Source organism: Coenobita brevimanus, chromosome 117 (assembly GCF_032717465.1).
Source record: "Coenobita brevimanus isolate Jiangsu-jjx chromosome 117, ASM3271746v2, whole genome shotgun sequence".
Taxonomy (NCBI): domain Eukaryota; kingdom Metazoa; phylum Arthropoda; class Malacostraca; order Decapoda; family Coenobitidae; genus Coenobita; species Coenobita brevimanus.
Genome location: NC_137070.1, coordinates 4559960 through 4585447, shown reverse-complemented (window position 1 = coordinate 4585447; position 25488 = coordinate 4559960). Strand labels below are relative to the sequence as shown.

Genomic DNA, 25488 nt, shown 5'->3' with positions numbered 1-25488 from the left:
GGGAGATCAGAGGGACAGAGAAAGCAATGGCCCAGCAAAATAAGTGATAATGTATATGTATGCAGACGTCCATTAAAATTAGAAGATGTAGAGGCAAAATTGACAGTTGCCTAACCCCCCCTTTTTTTTTTTTTTTAAACTGCCAGAGAGAGAGAGAGAGAGAGAGAGAGGGAGGTTTGGTATGGTTCAGTTAGGTTAGGGTTGGTTATGTTAGGTGTGGTAAGAGTTGGTTGGGTTGCATTACATGTCTTCCTATCCGTTACCTTAAAAAAAAAAAAAAAAAAAAAAGTGCTAGCTAACCTGCTCAACGTCTGCATTTACTTATACTACTATGCCTTCATTCATTCTCTTTCACAGAAATTAGGTGTGGACCTCTAAAAGAGGTTCGGTGGTGGTTGTTGTTGTTGTTGTGTGCTTTGCCGTGGCCAGGTGGAATAGTGCCATGCAGTTAGGCACGCACCCTCTTAACCGCCGAAGCCGTAAAGGGTGCGCCCTTGTCGCTTCAGGGCGTACACCACGTCCATCGCGGTCACGGTCTTGCGCTTGGCGTGCTCAGTGTAGGTGACAGCATCGCGAATCACGTTCTCGAGGAACACCTTGAGAACACCGCGGGTCTCCTCGTAGATCAGGCCCGAGATACGCTTCACGCCACCACGACGAGCCAGACGACGGATGGCAGGCTTGGTGATGCCCTGGATGTTGTCACGAAGCACCTTGCGGTGTCGCTTGGCGCCTCCCTTGCCCAGACCCTTGCCGCCTTTGCCTCGACCAGTCATAGTGTCTACAGCTGCTGCTCAGACCCAGTAGTAGTGAGTGTCCACTCCGCTCCCAGCACCAACAATGATGACGACCCCGCGTTCGTTCGTTCGTTCGTTTTAAGATTTCCTCCACCTATAGTGGAGGCCGGGCCATACATTAGCCCGGTCGGTGGAGTTAGGCTTTGGTGTGAATGGGGAAGACAGGCCGTGTGAACAGCGCGGACGTGCCGCCCTGTACACAGTCTGTTTCTTCGGCTTTATAAAAAAAAAAATAAATAGATAAAAAAAATAAAATAAAAATAAATAAAAAAATAAAAATAAGTAAATATAGATACAAACATATGTATATATATTGTTACGGAACAGAGAAAGATAATGTACACTTTAAGTGAGAATGCTAAAAATCACTACTGTCCCGTAAAGTTCCAGGTCCAAAACAAAAGAGTTAGGTAAAATTACAAGTTAAAGTTTAATGCTCAAACTAACAACAAAACATTCAGGACTCATAAGGATAATGTAATGGCAAATAAACAGGTTAAATATATGGTTAACTGCAATAGCCTCTATTAACACGAAATTAGCAAGAGTAAATTTATCTAAGTCAGCCCTGATAAAATGAGATACCAGATAATACTCAGTGAATGCCAGATAAATTATTACAGATACAAACTATTATCAAAAATGACTGACAAAGAACCCTACATAAATTACAAACTTCACTAGGCCTACAAATTAAACTTATGCTATACAGTACAAGAACAAAATGCAACAACGGTTATACTCAGATTACACACAGCTGCTAGATGTTTGGAGATTTCTTGAGCACTCACAATAATAATATCTGTACAGGGGAGGACAGAGATGTGAACAAAATGAGGAGCAGATCTAAGTGGCAATGATGCAGAGACTGAGCTCATTATATAGGGGCCAGCAGAGCTTGATACAACTTGTAATAAGGACGCGCAAATGAAGCGATGGGGACAAACGGTCGACAATCCCGCACTGAATAACAGAAAGGACGACTTACTCTACTATAACGGTAGAAGGGGGGGACTGAGGCAGAACACGCTCGTGATCAAACATGCAGCATACTGTGCGTTAAAATTACACAAAGGATGATGAAATCATAGGCTATGTAACACCTCCCCACAAAGAAAAAGAAATTTACAAAGGAAATTTCTTATTACTCTAAAACAATCTGTCTAAAGTCTAGATAAGCAATCTGCAATAACATTTTCTTTCCCCTTGACATGTTGTATGTCTAATGAATACTCCTGAAGAAGTAGACTCCATCTTGTCAATCTCTGATTTTTATCTTTAAACTTACTAAGGAATTTCAGTGGGTTATGATCGGTATGACTATGGGGTCAAAACCAGAACACGAATAAAATGAAAAATGCTGTAAACCCAAAATCAAGGCCAAAAGCTCTTTCTCAATAGTTGAGTAGTTCTTTTGAGGTGGAGTGAACTTCTTACTGTAATAAGATACAGGATGTTCAATACCCTGATCATCCTCTTGCAGCAAAACAGCCCCAGCTCCTGTATCACTTGCATCAACAGCCATCTTAAAAGGCTTAGCAAAATTTGGAGTAGCGAGCACTGGCTGACTTAATAGAATAGCTTTAAGTTTGTTGAAAGAGGATTCACAGTTATCGGTCCAGACGAATTCAACTCCCTTTTTCAGTAGGTCTGTAAGTGGTGATACAAGAATAGAAAAGTTAAGAACAAATCTCCGGTAATAACCTACCATTCCCAAAAATCTTTGTAGCTCTTTCCTACTTTTAGGTCTGGGAAGATCACTTATAACCTGAACCTTAGCTCCTGGTGGTGCAACATGTCCATCACCAATTACATACCCAAGGTACTGAACTTCAGCTTGACCAAACTCACACTTTGATAAATTAGCTACAAGATTAGCCTGAACTAAACGGTCAAGAAATTTACTGACATGGCATAGATGATCTTTCCAGTTGTCACTGAAGATTAATACATCATCAATATAAACAACACACCCTGCCAAACCCTCTGTTACAACATTCATGAGCTTCTGAAATGTGGCTGGTGCATTCTTCATACCATACGGAATTACAGAACATGCAAAAGCCTTTCCTAGTGTTACAAAACATGAGATCTCCCTAGCACGTTCAGTCATAGGTACTTGCCAGTATCCCTTTAACAAATCAAACTTACTTATGTACCTAGCCTTTCCGATCTTGTCTATGCAATCTTCCACACGAGGGAGAGGGTAAGTGTCTGTTTTGGTTATCTGATTAACACGTCTGTAGTCGATGCAAAGCCTCTGTGACCCACCTGGCTTAGGGACTAGAGTGACAGGAGAACTCCACTCGCTCTGACAGGGCTCAATCATCTTGTGGTCCAACAGGTAGCCAAGCTCCTTCTGGATGAGAGGAACTTTCACTGGGTTCACACGGTAAGGAGGCAATTTAATTGGCTTTGCGTCTTCAACATCGACATCATGCATCAACACAGTGGTTCTTCCTGGAGTGGCACGGAACACTTGCGGGTACTCCTGCAGTAATGCCGAAAACTCCTGCCTTTCCTTGGGTGGTAGATGAGAAAGCTTAGTCTGGAGATCATTCATGATATCAGGATTCTTCCCCAAACTATCACTCAGGCTCATACTGCATGGGAGAGCTTCACTTGCAGACTCGGGTGGAACAGCTACAGTGCAGACTGGATTATTTTCGTCCCGCCTGTGATATAACTTTAGCATGTTGATGTGACATAGTTGCTTGCTCTTTCTACGATCTGGTGTGGCGATGACATAGCTGACATCACTGAGTTTCTTCTCCACGAAATAAGGGCCACTAAACTTGGCTTGAAGAGGTTGCCCATGAACTGGTAGCAGAATCAAAACCTGATCTCCTGGCTGAAAGTGGCGTAACCTGGACTTCTTATCATACCAAGTCTTCATCTTCTCCTGAGCAGCTCCTAAATTCTCTCTCGCCAGCTGTAAAGCAGTGGACAGCCGTTCTTTGAAATTCATCACATACTCCAGCAGGTTGACGTCATCTTCCTCCGACAGCCAGCATTCCTTGAGTAGCTTAAGGGGTCCTCTTACTTCATGGCCAAACAGTAGTTCAAAAGGTGAGAAGCCCAGTGATTCATTTGGAGATTCTCTTGCAGCAAACACAACGAATGGAAGACCTTTATCCCAGTCTTTCTGATGTTCCAAACAGTATTTCTTGAGCATCGATTTGAGTGTTTGATGATATCTCTCCAACGCTCCTTGGGTCTGGGGATGGTAAGCTGAAGACGTGATCTGGGTGATGCCCAACTCTTTCAGAGACTGTTTGAAAACGTTTGACATGAAATTACTTCCCCGGTCTGACTGTACCTCCTTGGGCAGACCAAACTTTGTGAAGAACCCTAGCATTTCCTTAACCACGTTCTTTGCTGAGATATTTCTAAGTGGAATGGCTTCAGGATAACGAGTAGCCATATCAATCATGGTCAACACATAAGAAAATCCTGAAGAAGTCTTAGGAAGAGGGCCCACAATATCCACCAACACACGGGTGAAAGGCGCCTCAAAAGGAGGAATGGGAACTAGAGGTGCAACCTTTTCGGTCTGATTACACTTCCCCACAACTTGACAGGTGTGACAAGACTTACAATACCAGGAAACATCCCTGAAGATACCTGGCCAGTAGAAGTGTTTCAAAATGCGTGCCACAGTCTTCCTCACTCCAAGGTGTCCTGCCAAACTGGAATCATGAGCCACTCTAATGATATCCTGCCTACAAACACGAGGGATGACAAATTGATGTACAACCTCCCATTCACAGTCGGCTGATGCTGTTGAGGGTCTCCACTTCCTCATAAGTACTCCTGACTTTACATAATAACAAGTAGAAGCACCGGCTGACTCTTCTTCACTGCAAGCAGAGTTAGCTAGACCTTTCAACTCAGGGTCAGCAACCTGCAACTCAACCAACTCTTGACGAGACAAATTATCAACACTACGGGGTACTGCCTCATCTGGTGAATGGTCCAGATTAGCAAGAAAAGTGTCAGCTAGGATAACATCATCATCATCATTATCCTCTAAATCACCAGTAACTTTAGACTTAGCCCTAGTGACAGCACATGCAGGGAACACATCAGGGACATCACAATCCTGGGCCGCAGCCACTGGCTCTCTAGACAACTGAGGAGCTGGACACACTTGACTTCCACCAATATCATTTCCAAGTAAGAAAGTTACACCTGACATTGGGAGTGTCTCAACCAACCCAACCATAACGGAACCATTAACAAAACCAGACTCTAAATTCACTCTGCACAGAGGGACAGAGAAGTAATTATTCCCTACACCTTGTAAGATTACAGTTTCATCAGAGGAATTAACATTAGAGCCTAGAACACTGGTCAGCATAAGGGATTGGCAAGCACCTGTATCACGATATATTTTAACTGATTTCCTGTCATTACTGTCCAGAGGACTGACAAAACCATCAGACAGGAAATTAGCACATGAACTCTTGAGAGTGTCACCCACGTTACTGCTCAAAAGAGGAGCTCCATCATGAGAATTTAAGTTACCCCTCAAAGCAGGTTCAGTTAACTCAGTTAAAGAATTCTGGGAACTCTCAAGAGTGGACACTAGACCAATTGACTGAATATTTAAAGACTCCTTTTTGTTCACATCACGCTGTCTCCTGAAACATCTCTCCGTAGTATGACCAAGCTTACTACAATAAGTACATTTACTTTTCTGAAATCTAGAGGTGAAGCTGGTATTTACTTCCTGAGAAACATCATCCTTATTCTCTTTCCTGTTACCTGTACTCTGAGTAGAGGCAACGTACTTACTCTCAGCTTTCCCTTTTTCTCTAGAATATCTCTTGTGAGTGAGAACATATTCATCAGCTAAAACTGCAGCATCAGACAAATTATCTATTCTTTTCTCATCGAGATATAGGCTTACATCTTTATAAATACACCTCTTGAAGTCCTCCAGCAAAATCATCTGCTTAAATTTACCAAAATCAGAATCCACATTCTTAGAATTTAACCACTGCTCTAACAGATCTTCTTTGATTTTTGCATACTCAACATGGGATTGCTTATCTTGCTTGTAAGTTGTCCTAAATTTTACTCTATAGGCTTCAGGAACAAGCTCATAGGCCTTAAGAATCAAGCTCTTAACTACATCATAATTATCAGATTGATCCTGAGGCAAAGATGCATAAGTTACTTGAGCTTTACCGGTGAGAACAGTTTGAAGGAGTACTGGCCAATACTCCTTAGGCCAATTAAAACCTGTAGCTACCCTCTCAAACAACTGAAAATACTTCGTTAAATCAGATTCATTAAAAGGAGGGACAAGTTTAACATTTTTAGCAACATCAAAATCATCAGAGCTAGATGATCCAGTTCCACCTTGTTTCATACGATACTCATGGTCTGCCTGAATCCTGGCAAGTTCAACTTGTGCCTGAGCCTGTATCTGTGCCTCCTGAATCCGAACCTGAGATTCCGCCTCCTTAGCCTGAGACTCAGCCTCCTTAGCACGTGCTTGAAATTCAGCCTCCTTAACACGAGACTCCGCCTCCTTAGCACAAGCCTCCTGCAGGGCTAGCTGTAACTTAGCTATTTCAATCTGCGTTTGCTCATTTGGAGGAGTCACATTAAACAAGCTCTTATTAATCATGCCAACAATTTGATCTTTAGAATGATGAGAGCGAACAGCAATTCCCAATTGTTGAGCAACAAGCTTAAGTTCATTCTTTGTTCTGTGTTCTATATCACACACTGTTTGCACATTTGACAAAAAATCTTTGGCTTCATCAAGTGTAGTAATAGTAGACATAATTAATAAGTAACAGTCACAAAATATCAAGCAATATCCTTATGATAATATCCTGATTATCCTGATATGAGGTCGCCAAATTTATGTTACGGAACAGAGAAAGATAATGTACACTTTAAGTGAGAATGCTAAAAATCACTACTGTCCCGTAAAGTTCCAGGTCCAAAACAAAAGAGTTAGGTAAAATTACAAGTTAAAGTTTAATGCTCAAACTAACAACAAAACATTCAGGACTCATAAGGATAATGTAATGGCAAATAAACAGGTTAAATATATGGTTAACTGCAATAGCCTCTATTAACACGAAATTAGCAAGAGTAAATTTATCTAAGTCAGCCCTGATAAAATGAGATACCAGATAATACTCAGTGAATGCCAGATAAATTATTACAGATACAAACTATTATCAAAAATAACTGACAAAGAACCCTACATAAATTACAAACTTCACTAGGCCTACAAATTAAACTTATGCTATACAGTACAAGAACAAAATGCAACAACGGTTATACTCAAATTACACACAGCTGCTAGATGTTTGGAGATTTCTTGAGCACTCACAATAATAATATCTGTACAGGGGAGGACAGAGATGTGAACAAAATGAGGAGCAGATCTAAGTGGCAATGATGCAGAGACTGAGCTCATTATATAGGGGCCAGCAGAGCTTGATACAACTTGTAATAAGGACGCGCAAATGAAGCGATGGGGACAAACGGTCGACAATCCCGCACTGAATAACAGAAAGGACGACTTACTCTACTATAACGGTAGAAGGGGGGGACTGAGGCAGAACACGCTCGTGATCAAACATGCAGCATACTGTGCGTTAAAATTACACAAAGGATGATGAAATCATAGGCTATGTAACAATATACACATATACATATATATATATATATATATATATATATATATATATATATATATAATATATATACATATATATACATACACATACATATATATACATATACATAAATTATATAAATAAATAAATTAAAATTAGGGTGGAGGGTGCGTGCTGTGCACCACTTGAAGGAGGGCACTGAATGTGGCGGTGGCAACGATGCTGGCTGCGGTCTTTCGGAGGGTGCTGAGTGGGATTGCTGCAGTGTGGGCTCTAGGAATGTCAGGATTAGGGTAGGTGGATTTTGCCCTGAGGCGGGAGGTGACTGGGCAGCGAAGAAAGTAATGGAGCAGTGGGTAAGGGGTGTCGACTTGGCAGTGCTCGCATTCTGTGGGAGGGGGGTCGCTTGCTGTTTCTAGTTCAGAGAGGCTGGGGTATCCCAATCTGAGGTGCCGGAGTTGGTTAAGCAAGCGATTGTCTTTTGGCAGAGGTGGTTTGAGTGGCGCGTATTGGGTGGCCTGGGCAAACCACATTGCAGAAGGAGAGCCGAGCTGTACTTCCTGATTGTGGTCTTCTCGACTGAGGGCTTTTGCGCGGTGTTGAATTTGCCTCTTGATGTTTGAGAAGCTCTGTGCTGTCTCTATGTCAATGGTGGGGCGTAGTGTTGCTTGTCTCGCAGTGTCATCTGCCTTTTCATTACCCCTGATGCCTACATGACTGGGGATCCAATGTATAATGACTGATCCCCCTGCATCCTGTATTTGCTGGGTTGTAGCAAGTAGGTCTGTGACGATGAAGATGTTGTCGTTGGGAAGAGGCTGTCTAAGGGTGTGGATGGCTGCCATAGAGTCAGAGTGAATGATGATAGTTGATGAAGGGTTATGGAGCAGGGCATCCTTTAGTGCAGCCGCTATTGCCACCAGTTCCGCTTGTAGTGTGGAAGCTCCGTTGGTTAGGCGGAAACCCTGTGCTCTTTGTTCACAGACAAAGGCTGCAGCTGCTCAACCATCAGAGACAGAGCCATCAGTATAGTAGGTGACTGCATCCTTTGGGGTGATGGTGTGGATGTGCTGTAGGCCTTCTTGGCGGAGTTGCTGGGTGGGGGTGTGTGATTTAGGAGGTGTGTTGGTGATGATTGTTTTGCACAAAGGGGGGTCCCAAGGGGCTTGGGGGCGATAGTGGGGGCAAGGGAGTCAGGGGCTTGATTTACGAATGAGGATGTCTCGAGGGCGTGGATGGCTCTGGCTGTGCTGTGGAGCCAGCTACCCGTGAGTATATCAGGGTGGAGGTCTACTGATGTTTTGATTCGTGATAAAAGGGGGAGTGGAGATGCACTGCGGGCTAGTTTGGTGGCAAGGGTAGCAACACGAGTTTGGATGCGGAGGTAAGGCTAATGAGGTCACACTCGAGGCGGAGGTTGGCAAGCTTTGTCCACCTCGGAGAGCCGGACGTGATCCTCATGGCTTCATTCTGAATGACTTCTAGTTTTTGGGAGTGTCCTGCATCGATTGCTGGGAGAACAGGTGCGGAATAGTCTATGACTGATCTGATGGTCTGCATATAAAAGAGGCGGAGGACCTTAAAGGTGGCTCCGCCCCCTTTACCTGCTAGAGCTCTCAGTGCCGAGATCCTGGTTTTGGTTTTATCTCTCAGGCGTGCAACTTCGGGTCTGAAAGAGAAGTGGGAATCGATGGTCACGCCCAGGTATTTGTGTGTTGTAACGTATGCAATGGGCGTTTGACCGAGGCTCAGTTGGTTGATGGGAGGTCTGATGTTGATAGGGAGGGCCTTTGTTTTGGAGGCGTTAATTTTGAGGCCGAGTTCTTGGCACGCTGAGTGTATTTTAGAGAGGGCTTTCTGGCCTTGAGCATGGTAAGGACCTCTGTGGATGGCGAGGGCTAGATCATCTGCATAACACAGCAGTCTGATCCCAGGTCCAAAGTCGATGTGTAGGAGGCACTCCACAAGGGCATTGAATAGGGTTGGACAGAGAATGCTGCCTTGTGGAGTGCCATTTTGGTGTTTGTGGGGGGAAGAGGTGAATCCTTGGAAGCGGACAGCAGCTTCACGATCTCGGAAGAAGTCCTCGAGCCAGCAAAGGAGGCGACCCCTCACTCCCCTGCGTGCCAGGGTTGCGAAGATAGCCTCTGGGCATGCTAGCTCGAAGGCCTTCTCGAGATCTATGAAGACAGCTAGACCTCTGCCTCCTCGGAATTCAGACAGGAAGGAGTTGAGGCATTCTGAGGCACCTTTGCCCTTGATGTAGGCGAAGATGTGGCTGTGTGGGGGAGGCAGTGACCAAGTCAGACGGTGGAGAACCATTCGCTCCGCAGTTTTGCCAAGGCAACTGAGAAGGGAGATAGGACGGGGGTTGTTGGGGTCGTTTTGTTTAGGGATGGGGTGGATTACAGCACGCTTCCACTGCGAGGGTATACGTCCGAGGGTCCAGGAGTGGTTGAAGAGGTCAAGGAAGGCCTTCCTAGTCACTGGACCCGCATGTGAAAGCATGCTGTAAGTAATCCCATCTGAACCTGGAGCGGTGTCGGTGCTAGTTTTGTAGGTGTGTGTTAGTTCGTGTATGGTGAAAGGGCAGTCTGACTCGGCTGGGGTGTTTTTATTAATGTGGATCAGGTGTGCTCTGTGTTGGTATAGGTCATCTTGTTTGCGTCTGGTGGAGAGCGGGAGTTGTTGGGGGGAGGTTCTAAGGGCAAAGGCCTCAGCCATGTCATCAGCTTTCCCACGGGGGTTGGGGTGGGTTGGGGGGTGGGCAGTGGGAGGGCTAGAGACTACTTTTAGTTTCCTCCAAATAGATCCGAGATTGGTGTGAGCTCCCAGAGATTGGCACCACTCCAGCCATTTCTGCTCTTTTATGCTGTTCTTCTCCGCTATAGAGTGCCTGATAACACTTTGGAGATAATCTTAGTGCATCGGGGGTGGTGTTGGAGCGGTAGATCTTTTTAGCTCTGTTTAGATGGTGGTTGAGCTCTTTGACCCTGGGGTTATAATACCAATGGTCTTTGTGGAAGTGTTTTGGAGGACCGGTGATGGGGATTGCTGTGTCTGCCGTCGCCTGGAAGGCCTCCGTGATTTGGTTGGCATGGCTGTCAAGGTCAGGTGAGGGGTCTAGGGTAAGGAGGTGGTGGTCTAGGGTGTCTGTAAATAAGCCCCAGTTTGCTTGTTTCGTGTTCCATCGTGGGGGGGGGCCCAGGGGGCTTCGGTAGAGGAGTGATTCCTAGGGAGCAGAGGATGGCGTGGTGATCTGATGTTAAGGTGGGGTGGATCTCCCAAGTGGATCGAGGAACGAGAGTGGAGGAAACAAGGGAGAGATCCAGCCTACCTCCCTGTAGGTGCGTAGGGGTGTTGGTGTTGTTGAGGAGGGATATGGTCGGGGTTTCTTCAAGTACTAGAGCTATGTGGCGTCCTGTTGGGTTAGCTGGGCTTCGGGATCCGAGGCACATGTGATGGGAATTCATGTCCCCCCCTATGAATATTTCCTCTGATTGTGAAAGGGAGAAAAGCTCTCCCAGGTGTAGATCGGCTGCAGGCGGACGATAGACATTGAAAATTTTTAGGTTTCCATTTGTCAGGGTAAGTTCTACTCCCTGAATTTCAGTTCTGGGTCCACAGTCTGGGAGGGGGTTGATGGCTATTGCAGGGATGTGGTTTCTGACGAGGATGGCACAGCCTCGGGGACCGCCATGAGCACAGGGAAGAAGGAAGGGGATAAAACCCCGCAACCGCAGTGGTTGGCGCTTGTTAAGAAGAGTTTCCTGCAGGAGGAAGACATCGATGTTGTCTTTATGGGCAGCCTCCTCGAGCAGAGAACGTCTTGCAGAGGCACCGTTGATATTCCACTGCAGTATGCGAAGAGATGTAGAAGGGGAGGTGATTTGTTGTGAGGTAGGGGGATGGCTTGCAGTGTTTAGGTCATTCCGGTTGATGGAGTGGATGTGGGAAGTGGTGATCTGGATCGAGGTCTCCCTTTCTTCCCGGAGGGGGTGTGATGTTGGTGGCTGGGGGCTCCTGCATGCTTGTCCAGGTGTTCTTGAGGCCTGTCGATGGAGATGGAGCGGCTTCTGTTTCTTGGATCCTGTGATGTTAGTGTTGCACGGGATCGTGAGTTTTGGCGGTGTCGGTGGCGTGGTTGGTGGGCAGTGGCTGGGTTGGATGGGGTTGGTGGGGGTTGGAGTGGCGCCTGTAGTGTGGGGGTGGCTGGGGGGAGTTTGTTGGGGGTGGCGTTGGTCCGATCTGGATGCTCGATCCACTGTTGTATGGCTTGGTGGGTTACCTGGAGGAGGGGTTTGGGGTCGAGCTGTTGTCCCAGGATCTTTCCGAGTTCCTCTGCTATTGTGGTGCATAGGTGGCGGCTTAGGGATCTGAAGTCCTCTATGCTGGTGGTGGCAAGGCCTGGGAGATGAGTGGTGTCTGGTGAGGTTTGGGTGGAGGAGTCTATGTTGGTCTGTGTGCTGGCGTCGGTGTGTTGTGGGGTGGAGGGGGGGTGGCGAGGTGGCTGCGGGGTTAAGGTTCGTGGTTGGCGAGCTGGGTTTCTCTGTGGGTGGAAAGCCGACGGGGATGGGGTGGGGTTGCGTAGTGGGGGAAACTCGGTGGGCTGTGGAGGAGGGAGAGGGAGAGACGAGGTTTGGGGGATGATGGGGGGCACGCCCCAGGCGTTGGTGGTTGGAGAGGCTAGGGGTACAGGGAGGTGGTCTTGGACCCAATGTGTCTCCCTCTCTATCCCCCACTGCACACGTTCCTTCCTGGCAGGGCTAATCTTGTTCCAAGCATGGTGCTTCCCGCCGCAGTTCGGGCAATGTGCAGCGACCGGCTGCTTGGCCTTGAATTTGTCTAGGCACTCCTGGGTGGCATGGCGGCCACTGCACATGGCGCAAACTGGGCGGCGGGAGCACCGTGATTGGTGGTGTCCGTATTGCTGGCAATTGAAGCAGCGGAGGGGTTCTGGCATGAAGAGGCGTAGGTGGTATGAGCCCCATTGTCCTAGGTCGAGGAGTGGAGGGACAGTTCCCCTGATAGTGACAATAACTTGCCTGGTATTTTGTCCCTGTACACTGCATCTCCGGGCAGTTTCGACTGAGTCGTGGTCTAGGACTGCCGCCATGGGAAAATTTGTCGGGTATTTTGTGAGGACAAATTTATGCGGGGTGAGGTTAGGGTCGCGTCTTTGGATGCTGATGGGTTTTCCGGCAACAGTGTTCAAGGTGTGGAGGATGTCATGAGAAGCATCATCAAGGGGAACGATAGCAGTGTCCTGGTTTTTAAGCTGGACCATTTTGAATTTTAAGGAGGGGTGTGCTGCTGCAATTGCGTTGGTGATGTCGTAAGTAGAGGAAAAGTTCTCATTGGGAGTGATAATGAAGCCTAGGTATTGATGAGGGGGCTGAGAAGTGGCAGGAGGTGGCGGCATCTGCAGGCGCGTGGAGGATTGGGGGTGAGGGTGTGAGGGTGGTGAGGTGCGGTTGTGGGGTTCAGAGGATGAGGTAGTGGGGGGCTCAAGGGGGAGCGTGGTCTTGGCAGCAGAGCGGCGTTTTTTTTTTACCAGGGTAAAGCCATCAGCATCATCAGTGGGTTGAGCAGGATCTAAGGCAGAGCTCTCGGAGGCCCTGGGGGCGTGGCTTGTGTCTTGGGCAGGTTTGGAGGTCATGGCAGAGGCAGAGGCACGATCCACTTCGTCAGAGTCTAGGTCGGTATTCATAGCCGGGGTAGATTCAAAAAAATCTTCTGGGTCATACTCTGGACCAGTGAGACGAGGTTTCTTAGCCTGGGATGTCTTAGGGGAAGACGTCAGAGCAGGCTTGGGTGGAGGCTCCATGTTACAGACACACGGACATGCAGACACAGAGCTTGAAGAATAAAAGTAAAAATAGAATAAAAGTGAAAGGATGTGAAACTAAAAATAAAAATAGAATGAGGTGAGCTAAAGGGGATAGGTAAAGGGATATATATAGCTGAAGAAAGAAAAGAAAAAGAAAAGAAAGAAAAAAAAATAGAATCAAAACGAGCGAAAAAAAAAAAAAAAGAGAGAGAGAGAGAGAGAGAGAGAGAGAAGGGCAAGACTCTCCGGCGGTTCCCCACAGTAACGGGGGCCTAAACTCCCCGCCCTCTAAAGGGCGATGCAGGAGACCCCGTCACTGCCCCGTGAGGGACTTACCTAACCTAGCCCTAACAGTGCCAACCCTTGCCGCCTCCTATAACCAGGCCTCTAAGGCCCCCCCTCATGGAGATACCCTAACGGTATTCCTTCAGAGTTCGGCGTCGTACTACGGCAGGGACTCTAAGACGGCAGCCGGAGAGTAGCTGAACAGGAAGAGAAAAGAAAAAAAAAACTGAAAAGAAAGAGCTGGGAGAAAAGGATAGAGCCAGGAAAAACTCGAAAGCTCTGTGAGGTGCGATGGTGAAATTGCTGAGAAAGTCTATGGAGCCGGGAATCCACGTTTCACTAAGCAGAGATGTTGCCTTGGCGAGAGCTCGGCTGAGAGTGACGACCCCGCGTTCGTTCGTTCGTAGATTTCCTGCACCTATAGTGCAGGCCGGGCCATACATTAGCCCGGTCAGTGAAGATGCTGTATTCTCTCGTGTTCGATCCGGTTCACAATGTAGTTCATAATCGCTGTGTCGTCGGGGTGAGTGTCTATTATCTCTTCCAGGCATCGTTCGTGATGTTCTTGGAATGGCACTGGAGTAGCGAGTCTTAGTAGGGCGTCGAGTGCATCTGAGAAGTTCTTGTCCCAGTAGCTGTCTCTCTGATCGAAGAGTTCGTCGAAGGATAGTGAGTCGAGACGTTGCTTGATGGTGGGATGGAGGGGTGGCAAGATGTCTCGGATGCGGTCTTTTGCTTTATCCTGAGGGCTGACGTTCGTGGCGGTGGTGGGTGCAGGCAGGTCGAGTGTCGAGTTGATGGAGGGGGCAAGTTGTTCTGCCTTCCTCTTCTTATTCTTCCCCTTCTTCTTCTTCTTGGTGGTCTCAGTTGATGGCAGAGGGGATGCAGTGCCTGTCTCCATGGTGGTGTCTTCATCACCGTTGTCAATGGCAGCAGGATCTAGGGTGTCTGGAGGGTCGGGGATGGTCTCCGTGTCCTCCTCAGCTGCCGGTGACGAGGCGTGATCTTCAGTAGTCGGTTCGAGGTCCAAGTTTGGTGCCGGGTCGTCGGGAATGGTGGCAGTCCCTCTGTTGAGAGGAGCATCCAACTGCAGCCGTTTTTGCGGTGTTGTGCGAGGTTGTATAGGCTGCTGAGGACGGGGCTGACGCTTCTGACGAGTGGCGGGACGGACATCGTGGGCGAAGCTTTCGGGGATGACAAGGCGTGGCAACCCATTCTCCTAAAAAATCTGAGGGAGGAGAATGCGCAGGGCCGCCCTGTCATCACCGCAGAAAGCCTTCGCCGTCGCGATGCACATCGCAACAATTGTGTCCATCTTCCCGGATCTCCCAGGATTCTGAGGCCGGCGTCTCTGGGCCGTGGGGTGCCGCCATGCATGGACAGAGCCCAGCACAGCTACACCCCCCGGCCCAGAGACATCCCTGGCCACAGGACCCTTAGGAGACTGTGAAAGACTGAACTCCACCGTCTCACCTTCGCCAAGAGAGCGTTGGCGGTGCTTTTCGTTTGGTACAACGATCGAACGGCCAGGGACGAAAACATCAGCACCAGTGTCCTGGCACGTGATGAAACCGTACCCAGCCTTCACGTTGAACCAACGAACGGTTCCCCTGATCTTCTGGGCTCCCGGTAGCTCCGATCTGCTGTTGGATGCCCCCCTCAACGGGTCGTAGGAATTAGCAGATGTGCGAGCCATGGTGAAGTCCACAGGATCACTGCGCCAAGGTTCACTAGCTCGCCTATGGACTTGCTGGCACGGTGGCTGGACCAACTGTGACGACCCCGCTCGCCAACCACCCTTATATAACCCTGTGTCGGTCGTGCAAGTACGAATCTTATCCATCTAACCTTGATTTCAGGCCTAGGCCCCACCCCACCTCCCAGGAGGCCAATCCTAGAGAGGTGTCGTAGCCAGGTCACGCCACAGGGCATGCCAAAATTTGCAAGCAAACCAGGAATTGCATCGAAAAAGCATGAACAGTAAATCACCGCCATGTACATCACACCCCGACCATTCACATGCCGCCAGTCCTGAGACAGGGAGCTTATTTAGGCAGCTGCCAGGCGCGGCGCGCCAACACTCTTGTTCTTCTCGCTCGCTCAGTCACGCTCAGCCATGGCTCGTACCAAGCAGACTGCACGCAAGTCCACTGGGGGCAAGGCCCCTCGCAAGCAGCTGGCCACCAAGGCCGCTCGCAAGTCCGCCCCTGCCACTGGCGGCGTCAAGAAACCCCATCGTTACAGGCCTGGCACTGTGGCCCTGCGTGAGATCCGCCGCTACCAGAAGAGCACTGAGCTGCTTATAATGAAGCTGCCATTCCAGCGTCTCGTCCGTGAGATTGCCCAGGACTTCAAGACTGACCTGCGCTTCCAGTCCTCTGCCGTCTTGGCTCTGCAGGAGGCGTCTGAGGCCTATTTGGTCGGTCTCTTTGAGGACACCAACCTGTGTGCCATCCACGCCAAGCGTGTAACAATCATGCCTAAGGACATCCAGCTGGCCCGCCGCATCCGTGGCGAGCGCGCCTAAGGCGAGAGGCCCCTCACCTCGATCGAAAGAAATCTCGGCCCTTTTCAGGGCCAAAACCCTTTTTCAAAGAGAGATGACGACAGACCCTCAGTTTAGGTTTCCATATATCAGCTCTTGCTTTTCCGCACACACACACACACACACACACAAATGAACTCCATTACTTACCTACATGCATGCATTCATTCATTCATTTTTTTTTTTTAATGATTTCCTTTTTTTTTTTTTTGAAGGGGGGGGAATACTTGCCTATTCGTTTATTTCTTTTTTTAATCTATTGTTCACGTCGCAGTTTTTATTTTCGTTATTTGCCTGTTTCTTTTACTTACTCATCGATTCACTCACGCCCTCATAAAGGTACACAGGTTTGCACAACGAGAAAAGTCATTCCCGCTGCATATTAGATGCTCTCTATATCCGTCATGAACGCACGGTGAATCCTTCAGTTACTATGCTGGAAAAAAAAAAAAAAAAAAAAAAGGTTAACCTGAACCCATCGATTTTCGCCTGCTGCAGTTGTGCTCGTGTATGTATGTTTATACTGTACCTATGTATTTGTGTGTCTTTGTGAGCATGTATGTCTGTGTGTACGGACGTATGAGGACGGACACACACACACACACACACACACACACAAACGGACGAATGAACTGTACTTATATAGTTACATACATGCATTCATTCATTCATCCTTTTTTTCAATCATTCATTTCCTTTTTTGGGGGGTTGGGGTGGGGGGGGAGGAGGGGCAACTTGCCTATTCGTTTATTTCTTTTGTTGATCTGTTGTTAACGTCGCAGTTTTTGTTGTCGTTATTTGCCTGTTTCGTTTACTTCCTGATCGATTCAGTCACGCCCTCATAAACGTACACAGGTTTGAACAAGGAGAAAGGCATTCCCGCTGCATATTAGGAGAGTCTCTGTACCCGTTATGAAGGTTTGACAGTGGCCACGAACGTACATTAAATCCTTCCGTTAATATACTGAGGAAAAAAAAAAAAAAAACCTGAACCCATCGATTTTTACCTGCAGTTGAGCGTGTGTATGTATGTATGTATGTATGAATGTTGTATGTTTATACTGTACGTGTGTGTGTGTGTGTGTGTGTGTGTGTGTGTGAGCATGTATGTCTGTGTGTACGGAGGTATGAGGGCTTGTGTGTATGTGTGCTTGACTTAGTGTGTACGTACATGTGTAGGTCACTGCGTACACAGTATAAATGTATTTGTGCACATGTGTTGGTGTATGTACGTACAGATTGTAGACTGACATGAATATGCATGATACGATGTCATGCCTGTATTTACTGTACGCCTGTTGAGTGTGTTGGTTGGTACAGTCGGCCTAAGAAGTGCCGGCGGAGTATCCAGAAGTTTTCGGTCAGCGATAGTGTCCATACTCTTCCTTATATCTGTACGAGGTGAAACCTAATACGTAAAATTGTTACAAAAAACAATAAATCCATGGCCAGTTATCTGTATATTTCCAAATTATTGTAGGAAGCAGTTGGTTAGTTACGATAATAGGAATTCCTAAACGGAACTAATTGATGTTTCACAACTGTCGCTCAGGGAGAGTCGGGAATAATGATTTTGTGGCGTTCAAATCTAGCATGGTAACAGGCAGTGATTTTTGGGTAGCGTAAGACTGAACCAAAGGGAGCTTCAATAAACATTGGAAATGATTAATTATTAGTTATAAAATAATTTCCGTTAAAATACTAGGCAATAATTTCAAGCCATTTATTTCCGTTTCCAATGTCTCCATGGACGACGACAGAAAGCGGGAAGGAGGCGTAAGCCAGTAAGCTATTTTAAATGTTTCGATCAACACGCACGAAAGGAGATAACATTCATTCAAGGACATGCAGTTATTACACTGCCTTTGGCCAGTTTCCCATGAAGAAAAATCTCAGGATTATTTCATCTAAGACAGAGGGCTATCGATGGAAAAAAAAAAAAAAAAAAAAAAAAAGGCCTACCGTACATCAGAGTCGGAGCTCCTTGGAGAATGCTACCTTCTGTCAGTGTCTGATATCCTCAGTGGATAATCGATTCGCAAGAGTAATAAAATGCAGAGGTGCACAAACAAATAATTGAGTTCCAAACTTCCAAATAAGCATTTTCTATTGAGCAGGACATTAGTGTTTATTAAAAAAAAAAAAAAAAAAAACAGTGACTGGGAGTTATAGGCGTACTGGCCACCGCGCGCGAAGTTAATACATTTCACATTCATTCAAATCGGGAAAGATAACTAAGTGTTACCATCTAATATATCACTGCCTCCTGTTATTCATTTTACATCATTATTTTCGCGATATAATATATACGTTATTTGGCATGACGTGATGAAGGCATTGAATGTTTACCTTATATTCACTGTTTTCATAGAACGTATGGCAGTGGAGAGTGACCGAAGCAATCTGAAACTGTGTCGTCACTTCTTGGGGCGACGGTACGTTGTTGTTGTTGTTGTTGGTTCTCCAGATGAATTAGAAGGCGCGCACGCCCATATTTACTCTTTTATTTTGACTCTATTGTTTTAACCCCCAACCCTAGTTCAAAACATTTCGATTGTGCCTACGTGCCCATCCCAAACCACCGTTGCGGAAAAGGAAGAAAGAAAGAAAGACATGAAGGGAGAAAAGAAAAGAAAGAAACACATGAAGGTAAAAAAGAAAGCGAGAGAGAGAGAAAAAAAAAGGTTGATAAACCCGAGTTCCTGAGAGGATAATTTGTAAGTCTGTCTTTCCCCTTTTTATCGAAAATCTTGTGGCTTCGATTGGAGCCAGAAATGTTGAAATGGCCAAGAGCGTAATCTCTCTACTTTGAGGAGGTGTACTTGGTGACAGCCTTGGTGCCCTCAGACACGGCGTGCTTGGCCAGCTCGCCCGGGAGGAGCAGCCTGACGGCCGTCTGGATCTCCCGGCTGGTGATGGTTGAACGCTTGTTGTAGTGTGCCAGGCGTGAAGCCTCTGCAGCAATGCGCTCGAAGATGTCATTCACGAAAGAGTTCATGATAGACATCGCCTTGGAGGAAACGCCGGTGTCAGGGTGGACCTGCTTGAGCACTTTGTAGATGTAGATGCTGTAGCTCTCCTTCCTCCTACGCTTCTTCTTCTTGTCTCCCTTGGCAATGGCCTTCTGGGCCTTGCCAGCCTTCTTAGCAGCCTTTCCGGAGGTCTTGGGTGGCATGGCGTCGCTGACGAGTCAGACGGTATTACTACTACTATGTGCACGGTGCGGGAGCGAGCGAGAGACTGAGTCGACATGGGGGACGCAACAACAACAACAATGACGTATAGAAAAGGGGGGGAAAGGAAGGAAGGTAAAGAATGATTGTGTATATGTGTGATGAGTGTAATGCAACCAGGACGACGACAACACGTGGTGGCAGGAACTAGGCCTTAGTTTTTTCTCCCGGCCTTACTGAGAGATCAGGTTCCTGGTTGCATTGTGTAATGTGCATGTTTTTTTTTTTTTTTTTTTTTTTTTTTTTTTTTTTTTTTTTTTTTTAATATAATAGTAGGAGAGGAAGAATTTAGACGAAGAGAAAGAGTGTCGGGGCTTAACCCAACGTGCGTGTGTTTGGTGTTGGGGAGGGGGGGTGGGGTCTCGCACGTGCACAGTGTTGTTACTTAAGGGAGGGAGGAGTGAGTCGCTACGGCTTTCTCGGCCAAGCATTGGCTTATTGGCTGCCTCTCAGGTTCATCTGATTTCCGGCTCCAGGAGCCTGGGTAGGATAATAGGATAGGGGTGTTGGGTAAGGTGTTGTAGCCCTAGGGGGCTTGGGTAGGGGATTAAGGAAAGGGGAGGGGTGGAGGAAGGTGGTTATCTTGATGGGGTGGTCAAGGTCGGGGTCTGGGGTGCTGGATATGAGGATGGCGTGTGAATGCGTGGCTGCCGTGATTGATAGTGGGTGTAGGGGTGGTTTAAGTTTAATGAGTTGCTGGGTGTGAATTAATAATTAATGAAAGGGTCAATAATAAATAAATTAGTGTTAATTAAGTGAAGAATGGGGTTGGTGGAGGTCTTGCGTCAGGGTGGAAGAGGTTGGCTAGAGGTCGTGTGGGGGGTGTGATCCGGGTGAAAAAGTCGATGAAGTCAGTGTGAACGTCGGTGAGTTTGGTGATTTGTTTTTGTTGTAGGTGGTGAAGGTAAGTGTTGATGGGTGGAATGTTGGCGCGTTCATGACAGTGTATGTTGGTGATAAAATCATCCCACCGTATGCTCAGTGCCCAACGTATGGCTTTATTTTGAACTTTCTGTAAATTTAGAATGTTGCTTTTGGCCGAAAGAGATAGACTTAATGGTGAATACGTGAGCAGTGGTCTGATCAGTGCTTTATACAAATGAAATTTAGTTGATGGTGTTGCACTACGAAACCTATATATTTGTGTTAATGCAGTGCCAGCCACGCCTGCTTTGCCTCGTATATGATGATGAAATTTGAAGTTTTTATCGTATGTAAGACCAAGTACGGTGCAAGTATTCCTAATAGGAATGGGAACGCGATCTGGATCACGCGAATTTAGAAAAAGTGGGCGGGGATTAGCTGATTTAATACGAAAATATGTTACTGTGCATTTCAAGGGATTCGCTTGAATCCGCCACTTCTGCTCCCATCGTGCAATTCGGTCCAGCTCTATGTTCGCTTTGTTGGTAATTCCGTCAATTGTTGTTGATCGTACAAGTTGAGTAATGTCGTCTGCGTATTGAATGGTGAGTGAATCGTCATGTAGTGGGGTGGGGATGTCATTTGTGTAGAGTGTGTAGAGGGTGGGTGCAAGGACGGAGCCCTGAGGTACACCTGCGTGAAGTTGGAAAAAGTCTGAGTAATTATTTTTAAATTTAATGCGCATTGTGCGGTTGTCTAGAAAATTGCAAAGTAGTTTTTTAATGAGTGAAGGAAAGTTGAATTGTTCGCAGATTTTGTACTTCAGGCCTGCGTGCCAAACAGAGTCAAATGCACGTTTTACGTCACGAGTAATAAGGGCTGTCTTGTATGCATTGCGGATGTTTTGGTTGATATGTAAGTAATTGGTGATGATGTTTAGGGCGTCCTGTGTGGATCGTCTAGGTCTGAAACCAAACTGTCTGGGGGAAAGAAGGTTTTCGTCTTCTAAGTATTGCCGTAATCTAATGTTGATGATTCGTTCGAAAGTTTTTCCTAACACTTCTAGTAAACTAATGGGCCTGAAGTTTAAAGGGTCTGTTGTTGTCTTGTCTTTTTTAGGGATTAGAGTAGCTGTCGCGGTCTTAAACGAGTCCGGAAAGTAGCCGGATGCCAAGGCAGCGTTGTATAAGTGTGTAAGTGCATTTATGAATGTGTCTGGGAGGTGTTTGAGTATGTGATGTCCGATGCCTGTGGCACCCGGCGCCTTCTTTGGAGTTCTAGCGAGCATAGACTTGACTTCTTCGACTAGTATGGGAGCAGTGAGGGGGTTATGTATGTCTAGATTATTTATGTGTATGTTTGCGTCTGGTGTGATATGTTCGTGGATAGTGTGAAGGTGTTGTTCTATATGTCTTATGTGACGTGTTGCGGCAGGATGAGGAGGGTTAGGGTGGTATACTTGTTGCCATGCGTTTTTAAATGTGTTTGTGATTTCCCTGGGATCTGTGATTTCTCTGTTGTTAGCAATTAATTTTCTTACTGTAGGTAAGTTACAGCCCTTGAGTCGGCGAATGTGTTTCCAGAATTCCCAGGGTTTTTTTTAAATCAAGATGAGAATTAGATGTATAGTTGTAGTAGAATCTTCGTATGTTTGGTGCGTGGATAACAGTATCAGTAAGATATCATGAATACTCCTACACCAATTCCCATCTTCTAAAACTCAAGCTTAGAACATAAAATGCAACTCATTCACTGTAAACCATGTATCCTAAAAGTAAGCCTAAAGGTGCTAAAACATGCATCATGCAACTGCTCTTCCTTGTCGTCCTGTATTGAATCCCTCCTCTCATTCTCCTTACATGTACCGCTCTCAAGTGAATCTACATACCGTGCACTACATGCATCCCCAGAATCACTCCAACCACTATCATGCATACATTCTTCCAACTGACTAGTTTGATTGCCCAGGGTCCTCGAAGCAGGTCCGTGGTTGTCCTATGTTGTACTATGCCCTGCCGATTCACTTGAGTTATTCTAGGGGACTGCATCGGGGTTGGGTCCTGGCTGTGGTTGTGGAGGTGGTTGTGGTGCTTGTGGAGGGGGTTGTTGTCCGGGGGGAGGTCCTTGTGGAGCTGGGGGTGGTCCTTGTTGAGGTGGTCCTTGGGGTGCTGGTCCGGGCCCTTGTTGTGGTGGTGGAACATTGATGTCGAAGTTGAGGAGAGTTGCTTGTACAGCTTGTGGAATTGCTGCACCTTGTACGGGGGTCAGTGCAACTTGGTTGTTGACAAAGTTGTCAATGATGTCATCCAACCATCCTTTGAGTTTGGGAGTGCGAGTGAAGCACTTGGCCGATCGAAGTGGCCCCTCTCCACCGGCGCGTATCAGCAGTTGTTGTGCTACATACCCGAGCTCACGATAGAGGGATGACTTGACGAGGTCAAGATTTCTGCGATATCCATAGTATGGCCTTCCGGCGATTTCATTAGCGGCTATGGTTGCAGCATTGAACTGGCTGGGAAAGTTGACGTATATAGCTATCCAGTTGAAAGCTCGGAACTCTTTGAAGGCCTTAATGATGGACAATATACATGTCAACCCTTCCCCTGGAATCTGTTCCAAGGTGATCCTTGCACGAAGAGCAGTATGAGGCATTAGTGCCAACCACCTCTGAATCACTTCCTCCACATTATCATCCCTAATATGGTGTCGTATCATCATCCAACATGCCTGAATTGAATCTGGGTCCATCTCGACTGTAACCCCCACGTCTTGCTGTATACCATTCTGGATCTTGTCTACGAAAGCAGTGGTTGCTGTGCCTCTCTTGGATAATGCACATAGCGTGTTCATCAGAACCTGAATAGGCCTCCCGTCTAGATGAGCACCATACGTCGTCAATAGGTAGAGGATGGTTAACGCACCGTCGACAGTCCTCGCCGGTTCTGGCACATTGTCAGCCACAGTGTTAGGAATGTCAACTCCTAGGGTACCATGCGGCCAATGGTTTTCCAGTTGGAGTCTCGCAATAGCCTGACGATACATGTCGTCCGTCATAGCAGGAATCGTCGTCACGAACGGAATACTCCGATACATGATACGGATGATCTTGGCAGAAGCTTGCGCGTGATCCAAATACCGTGTATCGTGAACTTGCGGACAAAACACCTCCATCATAGTCCACACAAGTGTTGGCTGTGCGATCCATACAACCCGATCCACAGCCACAATCCTGGATGACAAGACCCATGCAGCTCTGAATGCAAACACCACCTCTTCCTCATCCAGCTGTTCTACAACTGCCCATGGTCCTGCACCAAGATTCCTCAGAACCAACGTCACAAATGGATCTGTTTGCCGTAACACCGCAGTCCAGGTATTACGAACATCCAACACCCCATCAACTAGAACAGGCACGTGATCCATTGAAAGCAAGAAGCAGCCAACAAAACAGAACCAAAAAGAATGGGTAAAAGTAGAATAAAAAGCCTTAGGAGTATGTTATTGGCGAATCTTCGGGGGACGCGCTGGCTGAAATCCTTATATGTGATTGCTGTCAGATCGCAGCCCGGCTTCTGCCTCGTTCCCATTCGCGGGTGGGATGGGGCCGGATCGGGAAGACGGGTATTTAAGGGAAGGTCGCGGGCGAGTGACGCTGATCCAGTGCCTGCCTCACCTGCCTGTCTCTGCCCTCCTAAAACGCCTTCTCTGCCGCCCCCCCGAGCCGGCCTCTCAGCGTGACTGGGCCCGCACCACGGCCGCTGCCATCCATGGATTGGGAGCTGCTGCGAGCCTCTGTCAAGATCCTGACTCTCCCTTTCCTGGATACGTTGATCCACCGCCATGGGATCCTCCTCTTTTTAATATTATTGGTCCATCGGAGGCTAAACCCCGCTCCTCAATTCCAGCACTCCTTCGCCAGGAGGGTCTCAGTAGGGTGGCAGCTCTGGCCTCACCAGACTCAGCCATCTACTACACTGATGGCTCTGTTTCCCCTAATGGCGCAGCTGGAGCGGCCTTTGTCTCTGGGCAACTAGTGGAAGCTTGGCGACTCTCTTCAGGTGTATCCGCTTTCCAGGCGGAACTTGCGGCCATCTTGGGTGCATTGCGCCATGCTCACCACCATCGTCACAATCGAGTCGTAATCCACACAGACTCTCTTTCCTCCATTCAGAGATTACGATCCTTATCGCTGCATGACAACGTCTTTCTCCTAACAGCGATTCATACATTTGCATCACTTCTTGTCCGTAGGGGCGCAACGATTAACCTTCACTGGCTCCCGGGACATGTGGGAATTAGTGGCAACGAGCGTGCTGATGACGCTGCGCGCTCGGCTTGCGATCTCCCAGACATCACATTCCCACTACGCCCTAGTCCCTCGCACCTTATCCGCACTCTCACTGCCACCATAGGAAGACTGACCCTAGAGGACCATCGGCTCTGGGTCACGGAGGGCTCTTGCTCTGCAAAATGGTATGCTACTGCCACGTCGTATTCCCTCCTGTTGCCCCCCCAAGGACTTCCTAACTTTATTGTAGTCCGACTTCGAAGATTGCGTCTTGGGTTTCCTTGCTACAAGCAAATTGTGGGTATGGAGCCAGACCCGTGTGAACATTGCTTGGCCAGCTGTGAGGAGCCCCTTCTTCATTATCTTCTGGACTGCCCAGCCACCACCAGGCTCAGGTCTGGGCTCGACTCGGCCCTAGCCCGATCTGGTGATGTCTTTAGGGACGCTGCTGGCATTGTTGCCCATGCTCCATTAAATATATTACTTAGTATGGTCAGGGATTACCCTCCACCTCGCTAAAGCAAGTTCGCGCAAGTAGTGCGCACCTCTGACGGGCTCTCTGTTTGCCCGTGTCCCAGGAAACTGGGACGAATATCCCACAAACAAACAAACAAAAGGCGAGTGACCCACTCCTAGCTCAGACTCTGTCGGGTGAGGAGGTCTGGCCGATTTCGCTCGAGCTGTGAACACTGTTTCATTCACTCTTGACGATTTTCGCCTGTTTTCCTCGTTTTTTTGCCTCTTTTAGACTTTGTCTCTGGCACTGAGGAAGAATTTTGGCCGTTTTCCAGGTTTTTTCCGAGACTTAGTCTCAGATTGCCTGGGTGTGAGTGGGAGTGTGTGTGTGTTGGTGACTGTGTGTGTGGGTGTTTTTTTTTTTTTTTTTTTTTTTTTTTTGGCCTGCCGTTAGTGTACCTCACCGTAGTACGACGCCGAACCCTGAAGGGGTGCCGTTAGGGCACTTCCATGAAGGGGGGCCTTTAGGGCCTGGTTATAGGA

At 47.4% G+C, this 25488-nt stretch overlaps 3 protein-coding genes across 3 annotated transcripts; 1 reads left to right on the top strand and 2 right to left on the bottom strand.

The window, feature by feature from the left end:
* Positions 1-464: 464 nt before the first annotated feature.
* On the bottom strand, positions 465-776 carry LOC145418982 (histone H4). Its single transcript, XM_080287233.1, has one exon. It carries the CDS (start codon positions 774-776, stop codon positions 465-467), a length of 312 nt encoding a protein of 103 aa, XP_080143359.1.
* A 14899-nt stretch (positions 777-15675) lies between these two features.
* LOC145419102 (histone H3-like) lies at positions 15676-16086 on the top strand. The gene has a single exon (XM_080287342.1). The coding sequence runs from the start codon at positions 15676-15678 to the stop codon at positions 16084-16086; it is 411 nt and encodes a 136-aa protein (XP_080143468.1).
* Positions 16087-18907: 2821 nt separating this feature from the next.
* Positions 18908-19279, bottom strand: LOC145418903 (histone H2B). The gene has a single exon (XM_080287161.1). It carries the CDS (start codon positions 19277-19279, stop codon positions 18908-18910), a length of 372 nt encoding a protein of 123 aa, XP_080143287.1.
* Positions 19280-25488: the final 6209 nt, after the last annotated feature.

Coding starts and splice junctions, on each gene's coding strand:
- LOC145418982 (XM_080287233.1), bottom strand. CDS start 776: ATGACTGGTCGAGGCAAAGGCGGCAAGGGTCTGGGCAAGGGAGGCGCC.
- LOC145419102 (XM_080287342.1), top strand. CDS start 15,676: ATGGCTCGTACCAAGCAGACTGCACGCAAGTCCACTGGGGGCAAGGCC.
- LOC145418903 (XM_080287161.1), bottom strand. CDS start 19,279: ATGCCACCCAAGACCTCCGGAAAGGCTGCTAAGAAGGCTGGCAAGGCC.